General features: G+C 36.6%; 1 protein-coding gene across 1 annotated transcript in view; it reads left to right on the top strand.

The window, feature by feature from the left end:
• Positions 1 to 21,182, top strand: part of LOC105443050 — a 56,204-nt gene extending 35,022 nt beyond the window's left edge. The window contains exons 13-22 of the mRNA XM_030993917.1: positions 1,109 to 1,265; positions 4,975 to 5,074; positions 5,939 to 5,973; positions 7,021 to 7,398; positions 9,390 to 9,625; positions 11,304 to 11,454; positions 13,080 to 13,212; positions 13,926 to 14,230; positions 18,183 to 18,219; positions 19,743 to 21,182. Of these exons, the coding sequence (XP_030849777.1) occupies positions 1,109 to 1,265; positions 4,975 to 5,074; positions 5,939 to 5,973; positions 7,021 to 7,398; positions 9,390 to 9,625; positions 11,304 to 11,454; positions 13,080 to 13,212; positions 13,926 to 14,230; positions 18,183 to 18,219; positions 19,743 to 20,121 (1,911 nt within the window). The 3' untranslated portion in view covers positions 20,122 to 21,182. The remainder of the gene's footprint in view (positions 1 to 1,108; positions 1,266 to 4,974; positions 5,075 to 5,938; positions 5,974 to 7,020; positions 7,399 to 9,389; positions 9,626 to 11,303; positions 11,455 to 13,079; positions 13,213 to 13,925; positions 14,231 to 18,182; positions 18,220 to 19,742) is intronic.
• The last annotated feature ends 814 nt before the right edge of the window (positions 21,183 to 21,996 follow it).

Here is a 21,996-nt window from a genome sequence, read left to right as displayed (position 1 = left end):
TAATTCTGCAATTCATGAATTAGCGCCAAAACAGTGCCCATTTTGCATGAGCGCGCATGCACGCACGTATAAACTGCATATATAGGGATACATGCAATCTATATGGCAAGGAATTTAGCACACGTTATAAACGAGTGCGCGATCAGAGCCGCACTGCATGACGCGACGATTTTAAGTCTACCTTTATTCTGACATTTGCGTACAGATACTGAAAATTGTAACTGTGAACTTACGCTATAAGTTAAAAACTTCAAATTGGTTAATAGAAAAGTGATTTCAATTAAGACATTGAATCCCCAGTCACTTAGAAGCGCGTCGGTAGCTTGGTCGGCCATGATGTGTGTTGTGTTGTGGGTTGGAAAGTAAAAACTATTAAGCTAAATAAATGTAAGTATAGAGACAAACAATATGGAGCCTGCAGAAACACGTGTGGTTCCTTTGGTAGTTTAATCCAGACTCAATGTCCATGTGCTTTTACATATGTATCAATCTGTGTAGTCAACAGAAGACCCTTGCATATACTTGCATTGTGTGTATGCATCTAATATGAATAACAATGAGCTGTGCCTGAACAGCAGCACTGCATTTCTAAGTGGCATGTTAATTTCAATTGCATGTTAGTTTCAAGGAACCTGTTTCTAAACATAACAATGTGAAATAAAGCTTTTAGCCAGCGCGCACTTTACTGGCACGAGACACATGACGTCATATGTAAACAACACTGTCTAAAAGCTCTCGTATAGTAAATATAGCAGTCATTAAATTTTAAACAACGAATGTTTAACAAAATTACTTTCGTTTCGAGCAACATTGTTTACAATTTGTTCAACTGTTGTTTAAGATAGTGTACAACTGTAAGGGAACATCACTTTTTTAAACAGCGTTTTTACTGTGTACATAACGAAATAAATTCATGCAACTGCAGGTTGGCGGCCGGGGGTGACGATATTTAATTGACTTTGACGAAATTACATGCACAATTATGGACTTGATTGGAAAAAAATGTTTGAAAAGACGGAAAATCTTATATTTTGTTTTTATTTTCATCATGCACGTTTTAGTGCATATTTCATTAAATCATGCATGATCATTTGTTATTATCTGGCAGTCTCGTCAGGCCATTCAGCACAGCGATTTGAGTTCGAAAACGAAAGAGATAAAGTACTTTCCACTCAATCTAACCGAGAGGAGTGATGAGACATTAGTGACGCTTAGCTTGGTTCAAACCACTACACAGATGATCAAATTCAACACACATTTCCAAGGTAAAGCATTTAAGGAAGGAGCTAGCTGTTCTTATTCTAAAGTGGTGTCGATCTAGGTGTACTAAAGGCCATTAATAATTTATATATATTAAATTAGACATAATTGATATAAATGAAATTAACATTAGATAAACTGAACATGAAATACAGTATGGACGATTTGTATTGGGGACCAATACAAATCAAAGTACATGGTTATTGCTCTTATTCTTATCCATGCCATTTCTAGTGTCCTTTTAGGTTCTAAAATTGATATGAAGGTAATTTTAGACCCCCAAATGTGTCAAATTTAGCCAATACGATCATAACAGCTCCACTTTCAAAAAATTACAGTGACCGTTAATTAATTAATTAATTGATTATAACAATACATGGGCCGGCTGGTTGTGCGTAATATAACCAACAGGAAAAAGCCATCATAGGCAACTTAAAAGGCGCTATTTTGTTTTTCCAACGGCTTTCAACTGCTGGTTCAAATTATATAATAATTGTAGAGGTACACAAGTATTAGAAATCGTTACATTTATGGATATTTCAGACGTCTCTGAGCCGATTTTGGTCAAACAAAGATGATTATGTCATTTAAACTGTATGTTCTTTCAAATTTGACACTCAGTTTTTCATTATCTCCAGTCACAACAAAATTATTTTGTGTAGCGCCCTCTGCAACAGAACTCAACTATACCTTTGAGATGTTTCCATGTCCAAAAGTCACTCATAATTTAAATGAGGACTAAAATTGAAGTTCGAACGAAGCAAAATGACCCAGAATTGGCAATATAACAACATTTTTAACTCTGAAAACTACCACTCTTTATCCCTTCCAAACACGCCATGCGACAAAACAACATGGTGATACGACATGCTAGATGGCAACCACAACAAACCGTTCACACCTATAGAGGCTACACGACATGACGATGTCGTGTTTGATGATGAGAATATTGTGATGGAATTCATTTAAAGTGTCTGAGATCTACCCGAACAAACAAATTTATGTATGTTAGAAAAGACTCTAAGTTGATAGAGATCTAGTTTACATTTCACAGAGGCCAGGGTCGAGCTCTAGATCTATAAACAATCTTTATAGATCTTCTTTATTGAGTCTTTAACAAACTCTGAACTTCTATTCCAGTTAAACAGTGATTTAATGAGAATTAACAAGTCCAGTTTCTAACAGTTAGAGTATGTCTAGACTATGAGTATGACCATCGACTAGCTATCTGTACCAATATAGTCTAGAAGATAATTAAGAACGAGTAACACCTTTGTTTTCAATCGTCCTAAGGCTAAGTTGCATGAATATATAGATTACAGGTAAAGAGCAAACTGATAAATCCAGAGTCTAACTAACTTTCTAAACTAACCTGTGACTAATTGGACCTGGCAACGTAAGTATAAACGTTTATCTACAAAGATATAGGTCTATACGTTACTCAAGTCGTTAGATCTAATTCAATCTGTCTTGTTAAAGTCATCTCCCAGGCAGGCGCCAGCCGTAGACTGACTATCTACATGTAGGTATATGTCTTTTTTTAACAAACGGGTCATCCAGTCTTGGAACGTTTACCTGTACAAGTGACAGTGTCTCTACATTCTAGTAACTGCTACCAGCATCAATTAATTTAAACACTGCTTGGATTCATTTTGGTCAGAAAAACACTTTGTAAAATAGCATAGTCTGACATCCACGCATGCACTGTTTTATAAACTAATGTACCAAGTGATTGATATGACCGGTAGACCTATAGTATAGTATAGTATAGTATTAATGACTGCTTTGAGAACGCCTCGGGCAATAGCACAATTGTAACCTTCCCTTGAGCGTATAAAAACAACTATTTCTCGAATATTAAAGCAGTCATTAATACTTTTATATGCCAACAAAAAAGAGTCAACATATGGCACCACCTTGGCATTTCTCTAGTTTATCTGCACGGTTGTTTTTTATGACTATGAGTATGACTGAGTGTATCTTGAGAGTAGACTAGATCTAGATTTTAGTCTAAGTAAAAAGATAGTTTTACAATTTTGGGGGTGGGCCGGCCCTGTGGGGAATATGGAGAAAAACCTGCTCTTTCATATGACACCTCACTTATTGAGTATCACCTTCAGGATCACGAGCAATATTAGTTTGAATCTCATGAGTGCGCAATGCATAGGGATGTGTGCAATCTCTATCATAGGAATGTGTGCAATCTCTATCATAGAGATTGCACACATCCCTATGCATTGCGCACTCATGAGAGTCTATGGGAAGGATTTTAGCACTACTACTAGATCTAGTTTCAATATATTATGGAGAATTTGACGTACCCTTTTGATGTTCTTGCTGTCAGCAAGTCTTGCATTTGATCATCATCAAGAAGTTAAAATCTTGGGAGAGTTTCTTCAGCCATTTTTGCCCGAGAATGCCGTACGTACGGTCGTCTGCTCTGTGCTGTGCTGTATTAAAAATATCGACCAATTCTTTGCACACGTACGGTATCCTCGATCGCTCATATCAGTTTTTAACATGTGAACCTATGGGTATTTCACCAAGACTGAACTATTTTCCCGGTAACGATATGGTAACTGGAATTTTGCCGGGATTTTAGAACTATTATTTTAGAACTATTACATGGATTTGGAATTTCACCGGGAATTTTACAGGAATAGTTAAAGTTTATGAATGCAATTTCGACCAATCAGATGGCTGGATTTCTTAAGTGAGGTATATAATATAGGCTAAACATGATATCCTACACTCCCGTATAGGCATGGGCCTAGCTTGATGATAATGATGTCTATGTAGTAGTAGAATTAGTAGTAGTAGTAGTACTGGCACGTCACACGTATAATCTAACTTTCTCTTTGTTAAGATTTAGACCCTTATCTAACTTAGAATATTTTTCTAGGCCTCTAGTTATAAAGTTATTATACTGTTCTCACTTACCGTAATCTCGTAAAGAAACATGCAGCAACTTTTAAACCAAAGTCGGGGACTATCAGACCGCAAGTCTTTGGCAGGATCTAGGACTCGATGAGACGCCGTGTACTAGATAGTGTGGCTAGGCTCCGTATGGTAATTTTAAGGCAGCATAATAACACAAATACACATTAAATCCTATAGAGATTTGAGGGTGAGGGAAGAAAAGCTGCTGACAATCTGTAACCAAGCGTAGATAAATATGACGTCATCGGAAATCCTCCGCGCTAAAATGATTGATAGCCAAAATGTCGTTTCATAGATTTTTCGGAATTGATACAAACATCGTAGGCATTTTAAATTGATGTTGTGTCATACTTCCTATACGGTCAGTAAGCACGGGACCAGTGTCATACGATTCGCGTTAGAGCGATTTTGTAAAAATATTGTTGTGTTGTCGGGTCGTTTTGTAGTGTGTCGTGTTTGGTGTGCAGAGTCCTTCAATGTCTTATAGATAATCGAAAGGGTCAACCCCCCCCCCCCATTTAACATATAAGCCTGAATGAAATGTGCGGATTTTGGTTACATTGATCAATATACAATTTAAAAAATTAAACTCATCTCGTGAACGCGAGTAACAAATTACTACCTTATACTGTTGGTTGAGCTGGTGACAACACTCAATCTCAGTCACTGATATATAATTATATGTGTAATTAAATGTCTAATGAACAATAATTATACAAACAATAACATGAACCTAATTACAAAGTTTACATAATTTCCCACTCTTACAATCAGGAATAACCGAATCTCCGAAACCGGCGGCATCCACATCAGTCGACATTGCTCCTCAAGATGCATCAGCAGCAGCTGGTGAGGTTTATACATCTCGAGCCAGGTTAGAATATGTTTCCTGATGGTCGAAAAGTAATCTAATTGACCCTCCCCCTCCAAAAAAAAAAAAAAAAAAAAAAAAAATCAACTGTTGTCCACTTTCAGACCTTTTTAGTTCAGTTATAATCAACTGGTCACAGGTAAGTTTGGACGTCGAAAAAGTGTATGAAAACGTGTGCTGATATCAGCAACATCAGAACAATTAAAATAATTGACTTTAAAATTACTTAGGTCAACACAGAAAGAAAAGAAATTCAGGCAGAGTAAATGGATGGTATGTTGTAAAACCAGGGCTTGTATTTAATAAACAAAATTAACATTTGTAGAACATGTGTAGTTTGAGAAATTTACCTTTGATAGCTATGATCAATTTGTCTTAGCTTATTACACGACAGATAAAACAAAATTATTAGACCAGACGACGTAATGTTGGAAAGTCATATTGGTCGAGTCGAGTGACTCAACTGCAGCTCAGTTTGCCTGTGCTGATGGAAGTCAATTGACCACTTTTCCTACCATCAGGGCACATTTTTAAACAGTACAACTACATACAACTTCCTTTACTGATGATATGAAAATAACCCTGACCCTGACCAAACGTGACCAAAATGGTCACTTTGGGCCAAAACAAGTTGTCAAAATGCCCAAATTGTCATGAAGAGGGTCAATAACACTTCTTTTATCAGTGCGAACTGTAACCCCGGATTATTATAAGCTTTTTCAAACCATTCCAACCAAAATGTATGATTAAAGCCCATTATCTGTTACGGTTAATGGCTCCTTAATTACGAAAGGTCGGGTGGAGTGAGTGCAAATAATCACCTGCATATTGCTCAAGTTTTACCATAAATTTGTGTCTTTCTCTTAGAGCTCTGAGTTTCGAAGAGCAACATGAAGATGAAGGTAGGTATCCCCTTTATATTGTTTGTATTAGTACATGTACATGTATTTTATTATTGGCAAGTGAAGAAATGAAACATCTTCCATGTTCAAAGTAACGTTAGTATTCGACCATGTTTACAATATTAATCAAATGGCATTTGTTTCAAAATCTCCATAACCCAAAGTACAAATAAAAAACGAGAAAAGAGGAATGTTTATGCTTTTTATATATTATATTAGTGACTACTTTTATTGTACAATTACTCTTTGAAAAGTAATTATATAGTTTTCGAAAATATTTGGATGTAGGATTTTTCTAAAGAATTCCTTCATATTTCCCTTTTATAACAACATTTAGGAACAATATTATTGAAAATAAATGTAATGTAGAATGATTAGTAGGTTTTATCTTTCTGTTTATAATCAAAGTCATTTCTCAGGCACATTGTTATTCCACCTTTCACCTACCATCAGGAATATGTGTGTTGTGTTTGATTGAAAAAAAATGAGAATGTCTGACCATGATTCCGATTTTTTTTGGTACCCTAAACCGGCAACTTTTTTGGAAAGAGATAAATGTCACAATGGGGTTGGAGGTATCTGGAAGCTAGCCTCCAACGTCTACAGAATGAGCGAACTTAATTGGCAAATCTATCAAAAGCATAAAATAATGGCCCCATGCTACCCTTATTGTTACACTGACTGCAATTGCTTTCAGTGACTTAAAGAATGGAATACTGGATGCTTGTTCAAACTTTTAAACTTTTTATATTTTTTGTGTGAAACCATACTCCATACATATACTCACTCTTTCAGCAATAGCAAACATCATATTCATTTCGATGTACATCAGCTTCTTCCCTTCCCATTCCCAAATTCCCCCAAAATGCTGTTTCAAATCCTTTTAGTCAGTTGACTCATATTTAAAAAACTCCCTGCATTACACAAAAATAGTATTTAACTTGTCTTTCTTAAACTGAGGGACAGGGCCTTGTATCCTCTGGAAAGGCGCTATAGAAATCCAGTAATTATTATCAGTAGCATTATTACATTCACACTCATTAACAGATGACGAGGGACAGATGATAGAGTCCGTTCACCATTTTCCTCAACCGAGCGCCAGTCAGGATGAAACTCAGGTTCAAAATCTTGAAAGCAGAGAGGATTCGATTGATGATGCCGGCATGACTCGGCTTGAGAAGCATGGTATTGAAGTAAGAATTCCACCCAATGAAGCTTATAGAACGAATGACATCACTGTCGAACCAATCCATGACATTCCACCTGAGTTGGTGTTGAAGGAAACAGAAGCAATCATTACCTTCGGTCTGAGAATGTCGCCCTCAAATGCAACCTTTGACAATCCGGTTCGGATAACGATGCCCCATTGTGGTATATTCACAAAGCCAGAGGCTGCGGAAGTCGTCACTTATTATCGCAAGAGTGGTAAAGTATTCTCTTTCTCAATCTCTCTCTCTCTCTGTCCCATTCACATTGCCAAACATTAAATTAGGTAATATATATGATCAATGAAGTTAATTGCGCAGTAACAAACATGCAATATTAGCAGTCTTCCCCTCCCCCCCCCAAAAAAATATATGTATATATTACCCCCCGGAAAATACCCCCCCCCGAGGACAATTTTCCTTCCCCCCCCCCCCCCCCTCGAGGACAACTGTCAGGTCACAAATTGGTGTTCGGGCCAGGGGGCGGAGCCCCCGGAAGCTCAGGGGTTTTGGGCAATAAATAACGGTCAGATGAGCATAATTTTATATCTATTTGTGACACTGGCAGGACACAAATTGGTGTTCGGTCCAGGGGGCGGAGCCACCGGAAGCTCAGGGGTTTCGGGCAATAAATTAATGTCAGATGAGCATGATGTTATACCTTATTTGTGAAACTGGCTGGACACAAATTAGTGTTGGGTCCAGAGGGCGGAGTCCCCAGAAGCTCAGGGGTTTTATACATACAATTATCGTCAGATGAGCATATTTTATACCTTATTTGTAACACTGGCAGGTCACAAATTGGCGTGGGGTCCAGGGGCGGAGCCTCCGGAAGCTCAGGGGTTTTGGGTAATAAATTACTCACAGATGAGCATATTTTAATACTTTATGTGTGACACTGGCAGGACACAAATTGGTGTTGGGTCCAGGGGGCGGAGCACCAAGAAGCTCAGGGGTTTTGGGCAATAAATAACGGTCATGCAGATGAGCATATTTTGATACTTTATCTGTGACACTGGCATGACACAAATTGGTGTTGGGTCCAGGGGGCGGAGCCCTCAGAAGTTAATACATCAATTTATCGTCAAATGAGCATAATGCTATACGTTATTTGTGACACTGGCAGGTCACAAATTGGCGTGAGGTCCAGGGGCGGAGTCCCCGGAAGCTCAGGGGTGTGGGGCAACACATTACGGTCAGATGAGCATATTTTTATACCTTATTTGTGACACTGGCAGGTCACGAATTGACCTGGGGTCAAGGAGGCGGAGCCCCCAAAGGCTCAGGGGCGTTAGGCAATAGATTATGGTCAGATGAACATCCAGGGGCCCGCCTTAGGGCCATTGGTTGGGTTCGGGGGGGGGGGGGGGGGAGGGCAGAGCCCCGGAAGCGTAGGGCTTTAGGCATTTAATTACGTCAGATGAGCATAATTATACCTTATTTGTGACACTGGCAGGAAACAAATTGGCGTGGGGTACAGGGGGCGGAGCCCCCTGAAGCTCAGGGGTTTTAGGAATTTTATAACGGTCAGACAAGCATGCAGGGGTCCACCTTAAGGTCCCTTGTGGGGTCGAGGGGTGGAGCCCCGGAAACTTAGGGGTTTTAGGCGTTTAGTTATAGTCAAATGAGCATATTTTGATACCTTTGATATCTTTCCCCTTTTATTTCCTTCTTTTTTTTTCTTTTTTTTTCCTTCTTTTTGTTTCCTTCTTTTTTCCATTTTGTTTTTCCTTCTTTTTTTTCCCTTTTTTTTTCCAGGGGGGGGGGGCGGGCCCCCGGGCCCCCCGGGCCCCCTGGATCCGCCACTGTATGCAGGGGATCTTATTGGCTCGACTTTTGCTATTGAATCCTGATTGTCCAAGGGGTAGTTGTCCTAGGTGGGGGGGGGGGGGGTAGTTATCCTTGGGGTGTAATTGTCCTCGGGGAGTAATTGTCCTCGGGGGGTAATTGTCCTAGGGGGTAGTTTTCCTCGGGGGTAATTGTCCTCGGGGGGTAGTTGTACTCGGGGGGGGGGGGGTAATTCTCCGGGGGGTAATTTTCCGGGGGAAAATTGTCCTTCGGGGTATTTTTCCGGGGATGATTTTCGGGGGGGGGGGGGGTAATTGCCCAGGGGGTAATTGTCCTAGAACACATTTTCTGATATAAAGTTGTGCTACGGTCTTGGTAATCGTATGTTTACTAGATTTATTGGTTGATATTTTGCATGATTAGCTTCTGAAAGTTTTACAGCGATTCCTTCTACCAACGGAAGCCTACGATGTGTTGTAAGACACCACGACCTAGATGTCTACATGCACCACTTCTCTGAAATTTGGATCGTAGCTTTAATCAAATGGGTATTCATCGGAAAACGTGTTATTTGTACACCATACATCCCAGTGTCAACTCCGAGATATGCTAATCACGTGTTGTTTGTCCATGTGAGGAATGGAAACATTACAGAAAAGGTTGGTTATTTTTTCGTCTTTCCTTCCTCATCTTATACTTCTTTGCCCTTTATCATCATTTTCTTAATTTCCCTCATAATAACCCTACATACGGCCGTAAACTTTCACAAAATTCAAGAGTAAATGGATTACATGCATAAAGGTGTCATGGCGGTATAGTTGGCCATTTACTTAACTTTTAATCCAAGAGTCGGGGTTCGAGTCACATCCAGGGACTGAGGTCCTTTGGCAAGACATTAATCCACAATTGCTATTTTCCACCCAGATGTAACAATGATAAGGTAATGATAATTGGAGGAAAGAAAAACATTAATACCGATGTGCTTACCTTTGGTAAATAAGACCCAGAATTGTCAGGTTTATAATGCCCTGCATCGACCAATACATTTGTGTTATTCTTGGCCAATATCATGGCCCCTTTAATTGTCGTGCAAGTTTGCTCAATAAAGTGATGTTTGGAGAAAAAAATGGTCAACACTGTTATCATTGCTACCATCATTTTTGTTAATAATTGTCATTATTAAAGCTGAAATATTTCTAGTAATGTTTGCAGATTCTTATTTTCGGTAAATCCTCAGTTAGACTTTTGAATTCTAAACTTCAGCACTTTTGAATTCGCTATGTTCATGTGTCAATGTAATTTGTTGTCTTTATATGTTTCTTTTTGTTCTTTCGTTTGTTTTCCTGTCTCTCTTTTAGACTTATATAGAATCCTTTGTTTTGTGATAATGCTTTGAGTGGAAACGCACTTTTAAATCATTGTTGCTTTTTCTTAATATTATTTTGTTTAAGGTCTTTCGTGGATATGTAGCTCCACTCGAGGGAGAGCAATTCTTACTTAAGTGGCGTTCTGGAGGATTGAGGGTAACTTGCAAAGAAAGCACCCCAATGGAAGAAGAGGTCACGGTAACATTCACATAAGCAGTTTAAATCAACCTGTTTAAAGTTGTTATGCATTTGGATTGCTCAGTATCAGTTGAGAAAAGGAAAGTCAAACAATCACTGCCCAAAATCGTATTTGGGCAAATGCCTCATTTGCAATTAGGACTACATGATTTCAATAATGAAGAGTATTGGATGATGACTTGTGTGGAAAATCTATTTTAGCAATGTATTGATTGACCACAGACTGCGTAACCCCTAATTTAGCAATTCGGGGTTTGGGGCAATTAATGGTTGGTTATCTCCTGTTTGGCACTTCTAGCTAACCAAAGTTAGTTCGTAAACTTAAAACCTAATATACAGTGGACAGTATATGCTACCCAAATTCGTCAATGTTTTGCTCAACTCGTATAATTAGTTTTTGTTTTTGTTTTTATTTGTATCATAATGTGTTAAATATATGACAGAATAGTTAAAATATGGTTTAACATATCAATTGACGATATGGACCCTTTTCGTGCGATCCTGCAGCCTTTTTCTTTAAAGACATCTAAAAACTTTAACAATTCATTGTTTTGAAGGTAGCTAGGTTTGAAATAAAGAGTCAGCATGTGGGTCATTCCAATACTTCGAATACAACTGTATTCCGTTCAGCAGCATTTTTGTCTGACTCGTTACGTACAATTTATAAAGTCTATTCTTAAGTCTGATGCATACAGTCATAGTACGTATTTACACAAATGTACAATGTGTCTAAAGATAAATACACACACAAATGTTTGTTTTTTCTTTGTAGACTCTACAGGAAAGTGAGATTCGCCATCTGACTGAGCACAAAGTGATGTTCACAGTGGATACCCGAACCACTGATGTGAATGAAGTGATATTAAACTTCATCTTAAAACAAAGCACAAAAAAGCAGATCATTGTTACAATGTTCTTAGAAGGTAAACAACATGAACTAGAATCAAACCAACCAGTACATCTATAAATGTTTGTCATTCATTCAATCTGTCAGTGACCGACATTTTACAAGTCTTGAAAGGTTGAGGGCATGTAGATATTAATCAATGCATCATATATAGCGACCTGTTTATATTCTACTTTAACATATATCACCAAAGGTGTTGAAACTTCATAATATTTGGTTGCTTTGGTTACCTCCTTGATACACAATAAATCAAATGTTCATCGTCATTGACTGATGAGATAGAAGCGGGAATCTTATCTTTTTCTCGCTTTGTTTTTTCTATCTAAACTAGCTGAAATTGACATTTATTATCAACGGGTAATTTAAGTCAAGAAATTTGAAACAATTTTTTAAACTAAGCTCCGGATTCTGATACAGATGTGCTAATTCCTTTTGACATGGACATACATTGTGAGTTACATGGGTAGACATTAAACTTAACAAACCCTGTCAATTTCCTTTTTAAGATAAAGACATACCTACTGTGTGTTTTGAACTTTTTTGTTAAATCTATATTTTTCATTTTATGTATACAAATATGTGCTCAGAAAGCCATCTGTTTAAGTTAAAGGGATTGTTGAGTTCTGTTTTCAGATCACAAATGCCTTCAAAGTGCATGGTTATTGCTCTTATTCTTATCCAAGGCATTTCTAGTGCCGTTTTAGGACCTAACATTGCTAAGAAGGTAATTTAAGACCCCAAAATGTGTGAAATTTAGCCAATATACGATCATACCAATTCAGCTCCACTTCCCAAAAATACGGTGACCTTTAATTAATTAATTAATAACAATACATGGGCCGGTTGGTTGTGTGTATTATAACCAACAGGAAAAAGCCGACAAAAAGCCAACATCGGCATTGGCTGGAATAAAACGTATAAGACGTTTTTCGCTTTTTCAACGGCTTTTTCAAATTATCTCATATTTGTGGTGGTACACAAATATTAGACATGGTTATATTAATGGATATTTCATCCGTCTTTGAACCGATTTTGATCAAACAAAAATTAATTTGTCATTTGAATTTAATGTTCTTTCAAATTTGACACTCAGTTTTTCATTATCTCACACAAAAATATTTTGTGTAGCGCCCTCTGCAACAGAACTCAACTATCCGTTTATACTATTACGTAATCATGATAATTATGTGGGTGAAGGCACAGCATAGACAAAATGTGTAATCATTTACAAAATGGACATGAAAATAATTATAGCCTTACACTCACCATGCACACACAATGAACTCGATAGCTTTAAGATAAAATCTCACCTTTGCTTTGTACTCTTTGTTTAATCTGTATTATTTACTATCTCCCTTCCTCTCCAATTTTGCGAAAGATGCTTATTGGAGATGTAAGAAATTTTCCTTACATTAATCAATACAAATCTTTTAAACTAAATCTTAAAATCACCAACATGAATTGTAACCGTTAGCAGATAAGGCAAAATAATAATAACAAGAAATACTCATTAAAACATGATTATTTGTTCGATTAAATCGCGATTGAACATACAATGCAACATGATATTACAGTCAATAACACGAATCAAATTAATAAATATGTTTACGATATTAATAATTTTTCCCCTCTTGTAATCAGAAAAAAGCGAGACATCACAAGGAAAAACAGACCCCGCATCCCCGAGACCGTCGGCATCCACATCAGTCGACATTCATCCTCAAGGCGCAGCAGCAGCAGCCGGCAGCGGTGAAGTCTATACTTCTAAAGCTAAGTAAGAATTGTTTCCTAAGCGCAAATGTCGATAAACGCCAATCATTATTGATTGGAATATCATTAATGGGATGATATATATGTTATAAAATAATATTCCGATATCGCTCTTAGATAACTATCTAGTGAAAGCAAGCACAGATCAACAGTTATAAGCGAGAATTGTCATTATTGTTCCGTTTCAATATTTATATTTAACGATTTCGCAATGCCATCGTCTAAGTCCATTTTGACTAATATACAGATTTATATAGATACATTTATTCTGGGGATGTTACTAAATGGAGTGAGAAAAAAAGAATAGAAGAATACTATTTGAAAGAACTTGAACAAATTCTTCTGACACTCGTCGATAATTATTTTAAACTCCTGTCATCCGCGCTACACATAAGGAAATGTGTCGTATAGGCTAATCTGACTAGAAAATGTGTACAATTGCATCTAATAAGAAAGTGAGAGAGACAAGAAAGATGAAAAGAATTAGGATCCGTGCTTCTGGTTCGGAAATATCCGGGAAATTTTATCAGAGTATGTATACGTTATATAACACAAATTATTTTAAGACATACGAAAACAAAACAATTCAAGAAGAAAACATTTGTTTATATATCCACTTGCAATTCCAGTTATTTGATGTGCTATACATTGTAAAATCGGTCAAGTGAGATTATTATATCAAAAGTAACATAACATATTTTCTCTATATAAATATAGATCTTCCGAGGAATTCAGGGAACGGGGGTTTGACGAAATTCTCGAGAAAGTAGCTGAGCAGATTTACAAGAATGCTGAGATCAACAAACTGGGCAGGGAATTGGATTTTGGACCTCCTGAAATACAACGTTACATACAAACGAACGAAAAATACCAAAACGTCACATACATGGGAACACTAAGTATGCTCCGTGATTGGAGGAACAGGACTTCAAGGTCCGGAGAACGTGAACAATTGAAGAAAGCCCTGATCGCAATTAATCACCATCGTCTGGCAGACAACCTCCTGAACGACGAAAAGGCAAGTGAGTATGAACCAGGCATAACAAAATAACTAAATATTAACATTTTTGATATATCCATGGTTTAATTTTGTACCACGCGTGCTAATTATTTATATTTATACTTAAATAGAATACATAACGGCGAAATTCTTATTAAATCCACACTTTTACCTTCAAAAATAGTTTTGATTCAGTGGTAGAAGTAGCCTTTGAAATGGTAAATTTGAAAGTGTGTTTGGAATGTAGCCACAACGTGCATTCTTTTTTAATTGCTCGATTTGTATGCGAGTCCCATTTGTGCGTCTTCAACGAAATAGCCCGAGGCATTATGTTTTCGGTTGGCCCTCCGTCCGTCTGAACGTCCCATTCCCGTTATCGCGTTATCTCAAGAACCGATTAATGGATTTCTGCAAAACTTGGGTCATGAATGTATCTTGCAAAACTAATGAATTGATTAGATTTGGGGATCACAATGTCAAAGGTCACATGGCTCATTATGTATGCAAGAATAGCTCGTCATCGATATCGCTATTCGAACCGATGGACGGATTACCATCAAACTCAGATATATAATGTGTTACTGACACGTTTATTAGTAATTTCAAATCACTTTTAGCTATAATGGATCTTAATTTAGCCCGTGGACGTTCGTTAAACCTCAACGTACGCGCGCACATGCAAACATTGCCAAAAGTGGTACAAACAAGAACCGCTTTAACTCTTTAGAATTGCTGGTGACCCCTAATTTTCCATGTCCCAAGGACCTAATACATACAGCCTTTTAAAAATGAGAAATAACGAAAGTCAGCAACACAATACAAGTCAACACAATTTATTTAATACATTCAGTACGGACGGCACACGCAAAAACGCGCGAAAAAACGCGAAAACGTGCGCCCGAAATTTTGAAATGTTAAATTTGACCAATTCGCACGAACAGCGGCGTGACCAAAAGTTAACCATTGACGCAAAATTTATGCATATTAAATTTTATTCAGAAGGAAAAAAGTATGACGGAAACATGTTTAATAATATAAATGAACAAAATGGCACCTAGATAACGCCACTGTTTTCATTAATTAAAAAAGATCTCTTCGTTAGGATCAATAATCATGCGTATGGCACATGTCTTGAAGATACAGAAAGAGGGGGAGAGAAGGGGAATGTAAAGAGAGAGAGAGTGATTCCCAAAAATATTTAGCCCGAATTATAATTTCCAACAAATACTAATGTAATGATCTTCACACTGTGAGTATGCGAGTCGTCAATTCAAGTATTATATCAATCAATACCACACTTGTGCACTACTACACAGTGTGACAAAGAGTGACTCTACCGATGAAAGAACAAGAGAGGAGAAACAAACAAAGAGCCATCATGGATCCCGAGATTCTAATCCGTCTTTAATGTCTTCGACTTGTTGGCTTAATAAGTCCTGTTATATCATGTGTATAGCTGCAGCATTCTATGGCTTTTTTCTGAATGCCTTTTCGTTGAGATGCGAAATTTAGTCTCCTAATTAAATTTAAAAAAAAAAAAATTAAATGATATTTTATTTCCTTCCTCATGAAATTCACATTTCAGAAAATGATCTCATTTTTTAATACAAAACAAGATCTTCAATATAAAACGCTGCACAAATTACATAAATCAATAACTAATTAACATAGAAAAATCTCAAATTATACATGATTATAAACTGCTACATGAAAGAAAACATGTACAATCAAAATAGCCTTAGATGAAGGTATCCATTTTACAGTTCTACCCAATCCCACACTCGCACAACCTCAACTCGCACCACACATACTCATGACAACCCCCTCTCTCTCTCTCTCTCTACCCCACCCATCTCACACCAACACACACACTGCATGCACCCTGTTCCGGTTTGTCCACCTGTACAAGAGAGAATTGTTTTTTTTTAAATAATACCCACATCCATTAAAGGTAAAGACCAGTAATGGTCATGCGATTGCATTGTGAAAGAAACGTTGTGGAATCGATCAGAAAAGGTCGATCATCTAGCATCTAGCATCTGCAAGGTTCTGGAATCATCAAAATGATAAGAAATTTGGCTCATTCTTCGTAAAGTTACAAGCACTATACACAGAAAGATGTATATGGGACTACCCTATCTCTCTCACCAGACCATGAGAGAAATAAATTTACCAAATATATGAATTAGTAGGCGGTTTCCCGGCAAATTTTTTATCATCATGTATTAGTCAAAACATATTCTTTCACATGATTGGTAATGAGAGCTTCCATTTCATTTTTTGAAATTGGGGCGTTGCCAATACTGGTCTTTACCTTTAAAGTAAAAATGCATCGATTTGTTCCCATTTCTGTAAGTGTATCCCCAGTTTTCCCTTTTCGAAGGGTATTTTGTATTCCTCGTCTCTGTAATCTTTCAGCATATGTACTACTTTCTGTACAGAAGGCAGAGTTCCTCTTTTTCTAGAAATACTTTACAAGAAATATGATACAATTTATTACAAATATTCTAGCAGTATTGCCGGATATTCCCATAAAAAATGGGTTTCCAATCATCACTGTGAATTTCGATTAAATGTAACTTTTTAATTACCTCCTGCCATAATCATTTAACTTTAAGACAATCTAAAAATAAATGTTGGCATGTCTCTACTTCCTGTCTACAAAAGGAATAAAAATGGTCCGTCTCAAAACCAAATTTAAAGAGCTCTCTTTTCCTATATACAGCCCCCTTGTAAGTGTTTGTATTGAAACTATCTTTGTTTTTATACATAACATTGCACATTTCATCCTTGTGAATGTTTCTTTCAACTCCGTCATTCCAAGATCAAATTGACAGTTACCGTCTGTAACATGTAATGTATACCCTTTTTGAAGTTCTTCAATGAAGTAATCATATAGCCGCCTAGACTTTATATCACATAGTTTCTGTAAACGTCTAAATATCATCAATTCGGTTTCAAAATTTTCAATGTCCGGTTCCATTAAATCACTTTGTATCCATTTGAATTCTAAGCAAGCTTTCAGTTGCAAAACCCAGATTAAAAAAAATGTAAGATCGGTTTTAAATGACCTCTGGCGATTATATCTGATGCTTGAAGTATACCTTTCTGAAGTAATTCGACATCAAAAAATGTTGTATTGCTGAGACATACACACTTATTACTAAATATAATGGGATTATTCTCATTTCTCTAGAATGTCTGCATTTATCTAATTCTTGCCATGCTTTCAACATGTCTTTATAACACAATGGTTTACCCTTCAAGTCCATTTATTTATATCATTATTACAAAGAAATATAATTCGACCCCCCCCCCCAGTGATCTGAAAAAAGTGGTCAAAGGTTACTTTCCAACCTGAATACTTTTCTCCATAGAGCAACCGTTTGATCCACATTATTCTCTGAGTCTTGACAAATACCTCAAGGTTCGTTATTCTGAGTCCCCTAGCGCAGTAATCTTGATATAGTATTTTCCCTTTTATTCTGTCTCTCCCTTCCCAAATAAAATTAAAAGAAATCCTTTCAATTTTTCAAACAAATTCTGTGGGACTGTCATAAAAGACAAAATATAATTTAGTTTTGAAAATACCTATATTTTCAACAAATTAAATTTTGCCAAACATGGTTAAATCTCGTTTCTTCCACCGAATATGATCCGAATCCGAATATGATGCTATAAAGAACACCAATCTGAATTGTTTTGAGCCTCGACATGTATTCGTTATTAGGACTCCCTACTAAAAGTCATCATAAAACATTATTGACGAGTGAGTAATTGCATGATGGTAGACATTTACACCGTCTCCCAATAGACAGTATGACCATGCTTTAACTGTGTACAAAACACGTCATGTACAATTTGATTCCTCATATTGTTATCTTCCTATTTCTCTTGCTCTGTCTATTTATCAAATCATTATTTTTCTCTTACTATCTTTAATCAACTCTCTCTCTCTCTTTCTCACCTTACAGGTCCATCTGCAGTAACGAGAGATCATCTACAACCAAAGTAAGAGAACCATAACACACACGCTAATACTTGTTGTTCGCTATGACAATTTGTATACCTTAAAGGTACGATGTCCCATTTGCAGGGCAAAAAATAAAAAGTTTAATTTCCAACGGAATTTGAAAGACAACACTTATTTAGAGTTCCTTCAAAATGAAAGGGCTTGAACATGGCTTTTAGTGGGAAAATAATGATCATTATTTGTCGATTAGACCTAAATTATTGCAATCACCTAAGTATTATTTACAATTTATAGTAATACCAATCCCTCCCAGTTTTTCAATCCAATACTAACACAAATAATCAATACCCCTTTCTTTTATTGGAGTTTTTTAAAACTTAGAAAGCTAAACAACCATTTTATTCGTACCGACATAAATTGTGTACACATGTCAACCATATTCATGCCTCCATTTTGAAGAGTATTCATCATGATTTCCTTTTTCACTTTTGCTCTATTACCCCATGACAAATTATAAAATAACTTATACATGTTACAGCTCAGTTTATGTATGTTATTACCAACGAAAAGAAAATGTCAGTCAGTCACTGAGTGTCTGACAGTGAAGTCTAAAAGGAAACCGGTTTCCTTCCATAATTTGAATACTCGGACACTGCTTATGTTTACATTTCACAGATAGGACATACATGGCATATTAATCATTCCTGCAAAGTTCTACATAATTTTATGTTGGCTTCAAAAGTGACATAGTATCTTTAATGTCACACTTACTTATCATCCTCCAACCTATTCCTTAAAAATAGATGTTAATGACTTTCTTGTGTTATGGGCAATAATTATGAACGATGTAATAAGTTGATAATGGTTCATCTTGTTGTCAATGTATTTATTAATCATCTTGATAATCGTTAAGCCTTCCCAAATTTCTCTTAATATTTATGCTATTTTATATTAATTAGTTTAAGATAGCAATATCCTTTAAGTTGTTGAAATTTAATTTTCCCTTAGAATCCTGAATATTGGAATAATCGACATTCCGAAACCGGTTATTGTGATTTATACAGGATGATAAAAGTATTCTTTTTAAATAGAGGTCATATTGTCATGCTTTATACCTGTTTAACAGTAGAAATGTTGAAATGAGCACTATTACTATTGTTATATGCTGCTTGTAAGTGTCGGTTTGCATGGTGATGTAGATATACAGTGGGGTTGCCGGTGCACCATGTGAGAGAGAGGGAGGACTGAGGAGGCCAGACCTGAAAAGGACTCTCGGTTATCTTTCTTGAGGGTTTGTAGTCCTGAAAAGGACTGTTTGGTATAGTCTTGAAAAAGACTGCTGGTTATCTTTTTTAGCTTATAGTTCTACGGAGAACTATATCGTCCCTCTCTCTCACACATGGTGCACCCGCAAGCCTACTGTATATTACTATTGTTATTATTACTATTATTATTTTCATCATTAGTGTTTAAGTGAAATACAAACTTTGCTTTAAAATGATATTTAACCTCCCTCAACTTCTACTTGTATCGATTGATGTTTTTTTTCATGTACTTATAGAGGGGAAGGCATCCCAAATAATCCTAAGCCTGACTCTACCGATGAAGATGACACAAGAGGGGACATCCAATCAAAGAGCCAAGGTTCCAAGGAGGAAGGTCTGCTTGGACAGCCAAGGAAGAGCAAAAAGAAGACAAACCGACAGACTGACTCTACCGATGAAGATGACACAAGAGGGGACAACCAATCAAAGAGCCAAGGTTCCGAGGAGGAAGGTCTGCTTGGACAGCCAAGGAAGAGCAAAAAGAAGACAAACCGACAGACCGACTCTACCGATGAAGATGACATAGGAGTGGACAACAAATCAAGGAGCCATAGTTCTGAGAATGACGGTCTGCTTGGACCTCCAAGGGAGACAAAAAAAGAAGACAAGCCGTAAGACTGACTCTATCGATGAAGATGACACAAAAGGGGACAACCAATCAAAGAGCCATGGTTCCGAAGATGACGGTCTGCTTAGACCTCCAAAGGAGACAAAAAAGAAGACAAACCGTAAGACGCCATGTCGTTGCTGTGCCTTATGTTAGATCGAAAGTTGATTTATGGGAAAGGCATAGAATAAGTTGTGAGTTGACTTCATTCTTCTCTTTTGAAAGTTGGGAAATTCACCACGGAAAAGGATACCCTGAGAAAATGGATCACTAAATGTTCTCTCATAGTCGATATAATTATATGTTAATACAAATCTCGGACATAATTTCATACCACATTTTTATGTAGTCCCATACATCCATATCTGAGTACGGTCCATGTGGCTTTCAGCAAGACTAAGTCAAAATGTTCTTATTGATATGATGATCCCAAACCTCACTATATACGGTAATGTGCAGCATAACCTTTCCAATAGCTTGCGGTCATTTCCTTTGACGATGTAATCGTATAACAATAACCCACCTCCATCTGTAAGCGATTGTTGTAGGTTGACGAATATCATTATATTACAGAAAGAGAATGGAAAGAAATATTTGTAATGTGTGAAATATCTATACAAGATATGGTGCAATAAATGAGTCTTTCAGCGTGCGTGTATATATGCAATATGCATGTTTATACATGTGAAATATTAGTGTGCTACCCAAATATAGAAGCCGAACAAAGTGTGCAGCAAATTAATGAACAGTTGTTGGCATGGGATAAACTCAATAAACATTATATTGTGGACATACATAAGCGTTGAATATAGTTATTTCTTATTTGCTCTACACTGGTCAGAACAAATGAACGTAAAGTTGTTTTTACATTTATATATAGATTGTAATATTGGCGTTAAATTATGTTAATTTGATGTTCTACCCGTTGAGTCTGTTTTCTCTCATGTTCTAACGGCACATGTCGGTGCGATCTTTAGAGTTATTTTTGTTACCATTTTACTGATTAAACATGTTTCATGTACAGCTTTGCTTGCATTTAATGCACTATTTACGTTAATTGATGTACATGTATATCGGAAGCTCAGGGTCATTTCCATAAGTTGTATATTAAGCAGTACTATTGTATAATCATATTGTTTTCATTTATTTCAGTCATTATACGATGTATGATAATATGTTTATATTTGTGTATTTGTATCTCGACATGCATAATATGTTTCATATTGCTATATTGTTAAATCAGTCTGCTTCCATTTTTGTATTGTGTTAATTTGATACTGGTTCATCTCTCTGATTGTCATTCTAATGTTCTGAAGTTGCAAGTACTTATCTTTTATTTAGATACCATTTTAATTTTATGATAAAGATTTAATTAGGCAGTTATTCTGCTCATTATAGTACTGGCTGTATCAATAGTCCAGTCAAAAGTGACCAGTCATTCAAGCATTCATTTCGGTCGCTATATGATGTAATATCATATGCTCATAATTTTATTTTCCTCAACAATTTATATAGGTTTGTGCATAGATATAATGTTGATAAATCTACTTCCATTTTTATATTTTGTAGATTGGATATTTCTTCACCATCTCTGATTGAATTCTTAATATCCTAACGTAGCAGCGTCAGCTCAAGCAGGGCGATGAGCAAGTATTCTGTTTGTCCCTGCCAGAATATTCAATGTATTTTGATGATGCAAGTTTTATGAGGTGGTACTTGTATTAACAGTATCTAATTATACAGTCCCGTCAAAAGTGTCTCATCATTTGTAAATACTCGTTACAATTTTTAATTTATTGCACATAGTGATCAATGCAATCATTCGCAAAATTCAATCGTAAGATCAAGTGATAAACTTAGTGTTAATGGACCCTAATCATAAT

This window comes from Strongylocentrotus purpuratus, unplaced genomic scaffold, assembly GCF_000002235.5.
Source record: "Strongylocentrotus purpuratus isolate Spur 01 unplaced genomic scaffold, Spur_5.0 spur5_scaffold_20, whole genome shotgun sequence".
NCBI lineage: Eukaryota > Metazoa > Echinodermata > Echinoidea > Camarodonta > Strongylocentrotidae > Strongylocentrotus > Strongylocentrotus purpuratus.
This window is presented reverse-complemented; position numbering and strand designations above follow the sequence as displayed.